The sequence below is a fragment of the Loxodonta africana genome, chromosome 7, assembly GCF_030014295.1.
Source record: "Loxodonta africana isolate mLoxAfr1 chromosome 7, mLoxAfr1.hap2, whole genome shotgun sequence".
NCBI classification, from domain to species: domain Eukaryota; kingdom Metazoa; phylum Chordata; class Mammalia; order Proboscidea; family Elephantidae; genus Loxodonta; species Loxodonta africana.
Window position 1 is genome coordinate 34,136,995 of NC_087348.1, and position 10,464 is coordinate 34,147,458.

A 10,464-nucleotide genomic window follows, 5' to 3' on the forward strand; every position below is an offset into this window, starting at 1 on the left:
AAATCAGTCGCTGCCTCCCAGGAACTCCCCGTCCCGCCAGCCACGTCGCGCGCCGCTCCCGCGAACCGGGTGGGCTCCCCCTCTGGGGTCAGTTCAGGAGAGCAGAGCAGCTCCCCGCCCTGAGCCGCGACTGCACGTCCCGGCTGGGAAGCTGCTCTCCCCGCTCCAAGACCAGCCACTGCCTCCCGGGAACTTCTTCCACTGGCTGCTCCACCACGCCGCCCATGCAAACCGGCTGGGCCCGCGCGAACTGGTTGGGACCTCCCCGGGGTCAATTTAGGGGAACGTAGCTGATCCCCACGCTCATGCCCCGCCCGCACCCGCCAAAATCCCAGCGGGATGGCTCCCCGGCTGGGACGCTGCTCTCCCCGCTCCAAGACCTGTCACTGCCTCCTGGGGACTTCTCCCACCGGCTGCGCCGCCATGCTGCCTGCGCCAACCAGCTGGGCTCCCTCCCGGGATGAGTTCGGGGGGAAGGGCTGGGCCCCTTGTCTGTGCCGTCTGCCCCCCTGGGCTTTGCCCCAAATCGGGCTCTGAAGGTCACCTGCCTGGTACGCTGGCTCCTGCCTCTGAAAACAATCGCTGTCTCCCCGTATTTGTTCGTTCTCCATCTCTAAATCTGTGTTTGTTGTTCAGAGTTCATAGATTGTTATGTATGTGATCGATTCACTTGTTTTTCTGAGTCTTTGTTGCAAGAGGGATCCACGGTAGTGTCCACCTAGTCCGCCATCTTGGCCCCCCGCCAATAAGGCCTCTTTGAAAAGATGATATTTAAACTGAAATCCAAATGCTGAGAATTTTCATTCACGGAAAGCACTGTTATATGTGGAAGACCCCAACTTTGAAAAGAACTTTGCAAGTCCAAGACACTGAAGGGCCAGTTTGCCTTAAGGTTAACGAAAGGAAGAGAATAGAACAAACAGGTTGAAGACAAGAACAGGAAGCAGATTCTAAAGAAGGAACATTTTGGGAAGCAAGAAAAAAGTGCAAAGGAAAGAATGAGGCCATTCCAACTGGAGCACAGTGATGTGGGAGGGAGTGGTACTGGATGAAGTCAAAGAGATGGGTGTTTGTTGGGTAGCAATTGTGCAAGGCCTTACAGCCATGAAAAACCCAATTATGATTCAGTGCAAATTTGCTTAAAGAGATAGCTTTCCTTACACCAATCAGCTAATCTCAGCTGCTCTATGTGAATGAAAGGGCTTTTACGTGGAGAAGAAAAAAATGATCAATATTATAAGGACAATTCATGAAGAAGTAAGGTGGAGATCAAGGCTTTTGACTGCATCAAAGAGTCCACCCAAGAGAGCAATGCCATAAGCGACACAAGGTCTTCTGGGTGAGAATGGTTCCTTGAGTACACATTTTAATTATTTTCATCCTCATTTTAATTTAGAGCTAAATTATTATTATTACAGTTAAGGTTGTGAGAGATCTTCAACTCAGAATATAGGAGAATAGATAATGGTACTCATTCAGGTCAAATGTATTCCCCTTCCCACTACCAGAAACACTTGCCCAATGGTTCTTGTCACCTCATTACAGATGGTGCCTTCATATCCCTGGACATGATTAGATAAACACTATAAATTCCGCTCTTGTGTCTTTATTGAACACACAAACTAAACTGTTCATTGCCTCCAAGCATGTATTTTTATTATAATTTTACAAGTGAAGAAAATGTAGGATGGAAAGGCCAAATAACGTCATATTGCTTGTTTGGCTTTTTTTTTTTTTAAACACATTACACTACAAATTTATCTTGCTTAGGTTTAGTTATTTATTACCTATGTCTCTCCACTCAAAGTGTAGGATCTGGAGTCAATCTGCATGGGTTCAAATCCCACGTCAGGCATTTACTACCTCTGTGATCTTGACTAAGCTATTGGAATCATCCAAGCTTCAGTTGATTCTTCTGGAAAACAGGAATAGCATTAACTACTTCATAAGACTCTTATGAGGATTAAATAAGGCCATGTCTTCATAGTGCCTGCCACATTGTAGCAAAAAAATAATAGCTTTTACTAGGTTGCTGTTGTTGGTAGGTGCTGCCAAGTCGTTCCCACTCATAACGACCCCAACTGATGAAACACTATCTGATCCTTGCCATCCTAACAATAGTTGTTATGCTTAATCCCACTGTTGCAGCCACTGTGTCAATCCATCTCCTTGAGGGTCTTCCTCTTTTCACTGACCCTCTACTTGACAAGCATGTCTTTCTCCAGGGACTGATCCCTCCTGATAACATGCCCAAAGTATGTGAGACTTCGTCTTGCCATTCTGGCTTCACAGGAGCACTTCTTCCAAGACAGATTTGTTACATTCTTTTGGCAGTCCATGGTATATTCAATATTCCTCTCCAGCACCAGTGGGTTTGGTTTGGCTTGGGCATTTATTATACTTATTTTTATGTCACAGTTTTCTTATTCCATTACAGAACATTACATTTTGAGGAATTTCTGAACCGTATTTTCATTTGGGATATATTCAGAATTTTAAGCTGGATTTTTCAGAGTATTAATCCCTTCACTTTGCATTACTTCTGCTGGGTTTATTCTCAGAACTCTGAAAGTTTATTATTGCCCCCTAATGTATCTGCATACAATTGAATATCAAATAAAAATCACACAGTGTTTTAAAAAGTCAGACAGGAATGAGATACCTATGAAGAAGCGAGGGAGGTGACAGATACTGTGACATTTATAAGGTGTTTGACTTGAACCCATTTTGAAACTTATCTGCATAGGTGGGCATACCCTTGGCCTTTTTGAGTACCAGGCACTGTCCTGGATGCTTTGCATGCATTATCTCATCTAATGCTTCCAATACCAAAAAAAGAAAGAAAACAAAAAACACAGCCATTGCCATCAAGTTGACTCCAACTCATAGTGAACTTCCAAGACAGAGTAAAACTGCCCCACAGGGTTTCCAAGGAGCAGCTGGTGGATTCAAACTGCCGAAATTTTAGTTAGTAGTTGATTGCTTAACCACTGCACCACCAGGGATCCAATGCTTGTAATAGTTCTACAAAATATATACTGCCATTTCATTGTACTTGTAAGCTAACACCAAAACAAGATCCTGAATGACTGTGAAATGCATGCAGTGTTACATTAACTAAAACAAAATAGCCAAACCGGTTGCCCTCAAGTCGATTCTGACTCTTAGGACCCTATAGAACAGAATAGAACTGACTCAGAGGATTTCTAAGCAGCAGCTGGTGAATTAGATCTGCTGATCTTTTGGGGTAGCAACAGTAGACCTCCATAGCTCCCCATAGCTCTTAACCACTGTACCACCAGGGCTCCGTTACATTAACTACTGAGGTGGAAATCAACTCTAGCTCCCTTGTCTTTGATGCTTACAGGACTTCCAGGGCTGAATAAGACCCCCAATGTCGATAGACAACTGCCTAATGTTCAAGTTAAAATATATACATCTATATATGAGGTAGGATTTTTCATAGAAGAAAGTAACTTTTTTGCCTAATGGTATAGGGACCAGGGCAATATCAACAGAGGTCCTCACTCAGACAAAATGAGCTACCTGCTAATTCTAGATACCAGCCCAAATCTGTCCCAACTTGAAGTTGGTTAGCAGTAGTCAAGATTTCTCCTTTTAAAAATACTTTTATAAGATTCATTAGATGCATGGGGCCTTGGTAGCATAGTAGTTAAGACCTCATTTGCTAAGCAAAAGTTCAGCTGTTCAAATTCACCAGCCACTCATTGGAAACCCTGTGGGATAATTCTACTCTGTCCTATAGAGTCGCTATGAGCTGGGATTGATACGAGGGCAATGAATTTGGGTTTTGAGGGGTACTATGTACATTTAAAAAAAAAAAATTTTTTTTTTTTTAATGTACATACAGAGCCTGGTGGTGTAGCAGTAAAGAGTTCGACTTCTGACCACAATGCTGGCTGTTTCAATCCACCAGCTGCTCCTTTGAAACCATATGAAGAAGTGCTACTCTATTCTATAGGGTCTCTATCACAGCCTAAGTTTTGGAGGCACTATTTAACAACTTAATATATATTAATTCATTTAATTACCCAAACAGTATGAAGTATATACTATTATTTTACTTTTATATGTGAAGAAAATGTAGCATAGAAAGGCCAAAGAACTTGCCCTGGTCGCATTTGAATGGAGAAAACCAGACTCCAGTGTCTTCTTTTAACCACTGCACCATGCTACTTCCCCTGAACAAATATTTCCCTTTAAAACCTTCTCCTATTCTGGTTGCAGGTGCGATGACCTCAGGTTCATAGTAGGAATGATTCCTTGCCCTTTCGAACAGTGCTTGTCATGAAAATTTCAAACCCACAAATAGCCCAGCTCCAAGGCCATGAAGACCCAAGGACAAGGGATGTCAGAAAACCATGAGACAGAGATTCAAGAATATCCCGTGAGGCTGAATCCGATTGTAGCCTCCAAGAACTCCTCCTGGGCAAGTCACCTTTCAGTATTGTTTTTCACAGCAGAGACAGAGAAAAAATGGATCCTATCTTTTTAAGCTCATGCAAAATTAGAATAGCACCTAGAACCAATTAAATAGTACTCTTATAATTTCTTTTTTCTATCTGATAAATTATCATTGAGTTCTGTGAAATTGAGGAGGAAGAGTTAACCTCCAGCTAAGTATTTGAAGCTTATTTCTCTGGTCTTTCTGGTCAATCGTCTAACTTTCCTTTCTTCCACTTTCGTTTCTGGACATGAATATCCCCTATGGTGCTCATCCATGACTTCTCCCTATTATTCAGTGAGCTTTTCTTCTTTTCTTTAATCTCCTTTCTTGATTTTCTCCTGCACTGCAGTTGTACACCAGAAATCCTAAAATCGGGGCTGGGAAGCAATTTCTTGCCAACAAACATGTTTTGAATGAGAGATGGAATGCAGGCTGTAGGGAAGAACCATTTTCTTTCCTGGACAAAAGAAATTTTGGGGTACACAATTCATGGGCTCAGTGCAAAACACTAATGCAGAGTCTCTTATTCTAAAATTACAAGCAATTTCAAGACAACAATAGCAAAGCATTAAACCAAGTGTTGGGCCCTTCTGACTGCAGAGGTCATACACCCACTGGAGATGGCATGGACAATGCTTTATCGAGTGATAATAATAAAAATTTAGATGGATAACCCACACTTTGAGGAGCACTGGTGGTTCAGAGTTTAAGTGCTCGGCTGCTAACCAGAAGGTCAGCAGTTTGAGACCATCAGCTGTTATGTGGGAAAAAGATGTAGCAGTCTGCTTCCATAAAGACTACAGCCTTGGAAAGTCCACAGAGTAGCTCTACTCTGTCCTATAGGTTGCTATGAATGAGAACTGCATGGCAATGGGTAAACTACTCTCTATGTCTCTGGACCTCTGTCATTACCAGAATCATCAGAAAATTATTGTTTCCTCAGGAGTCCTCTGCCTTTGCAATTCCCAGTTTTTCAGAGCTATTGGAGCTTTAAAATAGCAAAAAAGTCATGCAAAAAAAACCTTAATAGGCAGGTCTGCTCTGTCCTATGGGGTCACTATGAGTTGAAATCCACTCGACCTAAATGGCTTTTTGTTTGTTTGTTTTCGTTTATTACAATTTCAGATACTCCAGTAATAAAAAATGCTTACAAGAACTAATATACGTTAAGCATTTAGTGCCTACTGTTTAAGAGCTTTACATGGTTTATTTTATCCTGATAATCCTTAAGAGGTCATCTTTTGCTGAAGTTCACTCTATAAGCAGCAACGCTAACATTTAAACTCCCGGCTGGCTTACACAGACATTAACCATTATGGCATACTATTCCCCCCAAATATGCACATAAGAGATGGTATGCGAAATATCCTACACGAAGCACAAGTGTAAAAAAAAAAAAAAAAAAGACTCAATGTGAATGACTAGTTAGGGTAATATAAAAGTAAGTTTTCATCCAAGTAATGCAGCTAAAATAAATAGCAAACCTTTCCTTTTGGAGGCAGGAAGGAATAAAAAGAAAATGAGACTTTATGTTGCAGAAGATTAGAATGTACAGAAAGAGAAAATTGAGAATAAATACCTAAACATTCCTATTATCTCAGGACATTTCGTTTTAGTTTTGCATTTGCCGAAGTAGTGGGTTTTCATTGCACGATTTATGAAGATTTGAGTTTCATGGTTCTCATAGCTTCTGCTGTGAGGGATGCTTCCCATGAAATTCCTGTGAACGGAATCTACAGCACTATTGCTCAGAGCGAATGGATCACCTGCTTCAGAAACATCTGGGTCATTTGTTGAAATGTGGATATGTAAATACAACACTCCTCTGAATTAGAACGTCTAGAGCTGTGTCAAGGGAATCTGCCTTTTAAGAAGCCCTAACTGATTCTGCCAGTATTTTAAAGATCAACAACCATAGACAATAAAGAAATCTAAATGGAATATTCTTATACTGATAAGTAATTTCCTATCTGGGCCTTTTCTCAAAATACCTATATGCCAATATCCAATTATTTCAGAAAAATAGTGTTCACCTGATCTTGATCCATAGAAATTCTCTTCCCTTCTCTTCAACATTTAAAGAATAAAGTCGTTTTATGTTGGTATGATTACTTCTCACTTGAGGTCGCTTTCGGACCCCAGAGCTTCTTCACAGCATTTTTCACTTCTGCATTTCTAAGGGTATAGATTAAGGGGTTTAACATAGGAGTGATCATGGTATAAAAGACAGCCACAGCTTTATCAATGGAGAAGGTAGTTGCTGGCCGCAGATACACAAATATGCAGGGCACAAAGAGTAAAATGACCACTGTGATGTGAGAGGCACAGGTGGAAAGGGCTTTGCGCCTCCCCTCCAAGCTATGGGCCCTTAGGGAGTGCAGGATGACCACATAGGAGACCACCAAGAGGAGGAAGTTTAACAAGCATATGAATCCACTGTTAGCAGCAACAAAGAGACCAAGGGTATGAGTGTCCATGCAAACAAGTTCCAACAAAGGGATCAAGTCACACATGAAGTGGTCTAGGACACTGGGGCCACAGAAGGGCAGCCAGGCCGTGAAGAGGACCTGAATGGTTGCGTGGATAAAGCCTCCAGCCCAGACTATTCTCACCAGGAGAATGCACAGCCTGTGGCTCATGATGGTCATGTAGTGCAGGGGTTTGCAGATGGCCACGTAGCGGTCATAGGCCATCACCGTCAGCAGAATGATCTCAGCAGCACCAAAAAGATGCACAGCAAAGATTTGAGTCATACACCCACCAAAAGAGATGGTTTTTCTTGCTGTAAGACTGTCAGCTAGCATTTTTGGGGTCATGGATAAAGAACAGCAGCCATCTATAAGGGATAAGTAAAACAAGAAGAAGTACATGGGGGATCCTAAAGACCTATTGGTGCTGATGGTGATCATGATGAGCAGGTTGCCTGCCAGGGTAACCAAGTAGACAATGAAAAACACAGCAAATGAAAATTTTTGAAGCTCTATGTTCTCTGTCAGGCCCAGGAGGATGAATTCCGTCACATTATTCATCCTCTTCATTGCTTCAGCTTAGGTGACAGGGGATGAACCTGAAAATACGTCACATTCATCCTCAATACGGACACTTTTGCTTAATAAAGAAAAATATCCATGGGATATCTTTTTTCCACTTTCACAGAAGGCAAATACAAGTACAAAACCGTATGAATAGTTTTATTATCCATATTCTACATAAGACATTATAGGTAGTATTTATTTTAGTCTTTATAATATTTGATTTGTTTATAATTTTCCACAATAAAAATGGGTAACGTTTCACCTTAGCAAAGACCCATATTAGCCATCAACTTGCAAAAGTAAACCCATGACATGGCCATGTATGTAGCCCATTCACAGATGCCCAAAGATGAATGTATTTTCTTCAAAGTAGTCGGACATATTTTTCAGAGAGTAAGCCAAAACTGTTCTACTAATTTAAAATTATACAAAAAATTCAAAGACATATAGAGATTCTTCTAAGCTCTTTACTCTGTGAGCCATCCTCTTTTCTTCTTTGTCAGCCTGGGAGCTTTTTGACTTCCTCAAATGTGAAAGACAGTGCTGCTACGTCCTCCCAATCTCAGAGATAGGGCAAATAGGACCTGTCACATTACGCCAAGCTCTTCTGTCTGTGTGCAACACTATGGGTCCTTAAAAAGAAATATCCTGCCTTACTACTCTTGTTGTTTCATTCATTTTTCAGTTTTTAAATTATTTTTTACATTGAGAACATTTTATTAAAAAATATTTTTGAAAGCTAAATATTTGGGATTTTGAAAGTTGGTCATTCACGTAATGAAACATTAAGACAAAAAAAACAACCCATTGCCTGTGGAGTCAATTCTGACACATAGTGGCCCTATATGACAAAGCAGAACTGACCCACAGGGTTTCCAAGGTGCAACTAATGGATGTGAACAGATGACTTTTTACATAGCAGCCAAGCTCTTAACCACCGTACCATCAGGGCTCTACTCAGGCATAAAGAAAAATCAAGTCCTGATTTATGCTACAATGTGGATGAACCTTGAAAACAGTATGTTGAGTGATATAAGTCAGTCAAAAAAGAACAAATATTGTATGAGCTCACTTATGTGAAATGTCTAGAATAGGCAAATGCAGAGAAACAAAAATAGATTAGTAGTTACCATTTCATTCATTCAAGTTCTAAAGCCATATTCCACAATGTAGATAATGTAATTCTTTCAGATTTAGCTCTTATGACTGAGTGTGGAGTGTTCCTGAAAACTGTAAGCTCCATCACTAGTCCAATCAATGGTTTGTAGAATGCCATGCCTTATTGGTGCTATGATCTACTCATGTTTACATCTACAGTGTCCCTGATATTCGGTAACAAAAAGCATTTGTATAGGGGGAGACAAGGGAAAGGAGTGGATGAGGGAAGAGAAGAGGAGAGGAAAAGGACGTGAGAGAAGAGCAGACAAGTGCAGGGAAGGGAAAAGGAGAGGAGAGCAGAACAGAGAAAAGGGGAGGTGTGGTGAGGGTAGGGGAGAGGAGGATAGGGGAGAGAAAAGGAAGCAAAAGGGAATGAAGAAGGAGGAAAGGAGAAAAGACGAAACAAAGAAAGGGCGAGAGAAAGTAAGAAAAAGGAAAAAGAAGAGAAAGGACAAACACGAAATTATCAAAAAAGACTTACTTTTTAAGAAGTGAATGTGTAGTAGTGTTCTAAACAAGGCTTACTTTTTAAGAAGTGAATGTGTACTAATATTCTAAACAAAACAAACACTTGAAACACAAATTTTTTATCAAACTCACATGTGGGACTTATGATCAGCATCAAAGAAGAATACTGACAAAGAAATAAGTCACAGGTTGTTCTTGCATACCAACTGGTCAGGAGAAAGAGATTGTATAATAAGAGGTCATGTATATCACAGTAAAATATCCCAGTACAGAGTGCTATAAGCTCCTGACTTGTGATCAGTTAGTTCTTAGTCAAGTCATCAATTCTTAAAAGAACTCTATTGTGGCTTTCATCAGTCCAGAGTGTTTACATCTAGGGTCAAGGTCACATTCATTAACTGAGCTTAAAATGAAAGTGTTTCTAGAAAAGGAAAAACCTGAAACTATTAAAAAAAAAGGAAAAATTATGGTCCTCCAACATACCAATATCTACTCCGTTCTGTGTGTCTAGGATTTCTCACACTACTTGAGCTTGGTCAGATAATAAATTATCCCAGATCGTATACTCAAGCTGCTTTGGCACTTAAAGGAATTTAGGGAGAGAGTTTCCCCAGCTCTACCCCATCACCATTTCTATGGGACACTTGAATATCTTAGAGACATTTTTTATGGAACTTGGCCTTATGCTCTTGTTAAAGGCTCTAAGAATACGGTACCCATATATTTTTTTTTTAACCTAGAAAACCAAATGCAATTACCAAGACCCCAGCAGTTGATTAAAGGTCCTCTGGATGAAAAGTCTCCTACAGTCAATTCTTCTGAGCTTTTTTCAGAGTTCTCATGCTCATAAAAATCTCAAAAAAAGAAAAAAAACCCACTGGCCTCAAGTCAATTCCAACTCACAGAGACCTCATAGGATTTCCAAGGCAGTAGGTTTTTTAAATATCTACAGGAGCAGACTGCCATATCTTTCTCCTACCGAATCACTAGTGGTTTGGAAACACCAACCTTTAGGTTGACAGTTGATCACTTTAACCACTGCACAGCCAGGGTTCCATCATATATGTCCAGAGCCACATATTTTGGTCCTTGAGACTGAGACTTCTTTCTCCCACCATTTAAGAAGAATCCCATGTCTGACATGAGGCTGTGTCAGGGAAAGGTGCAGCCTTTGTGACTCTTTGCCCAGAAATCCTCATAGTCCTTTCTTCTCAGCTCCTTCAGTGTGTACAACACAGAAATGCAATTTTATGGAAGTGGGTAGCATGCTTCTGGGCTAGTTCCTCTAAAAAACTAGTTCCTCAGGGAAGAGTAATTACTTTTAGGAACCTTTGC

At 40.7% G+C, this 10,464-nt stretch overlaps 1 protein-coding gene across 1 annotated transcript; it reads right to left on the reverse strand.

The window, feature by feature from the left end:
- Positions 1–5,915: 5,915 nt before the first annotated feature.
- On the reverse strand, positions 5,916–7,516 carry LOC100665956 (olfactory receptor 4C12-like). The gene has a single exon (XM_003423617.4). The coding sequence runs from the start codon at positions 7,504–7,506 to the stop codon at positions 6,577–6,579; it is 930 nt and encodes a 309-aa protein (XP_003423665.3). The 5' UTR covers positions 7,507–7,516; the 3' UTR covers positions 5,916–6,576.
- Positions 7,517–10,464: the final 2,948 nt, after the last annotated feature.

Bases quoted from the DNA above. Each gene is read 5' to 3' on its own strand.
- LOC100665956 (XM_003423617.4), bottom strand. From the start codon at position 7,506: ATGAAGAGGATGAATAATGTGACGGAATTCATCCTCCTGGGCCTGACA.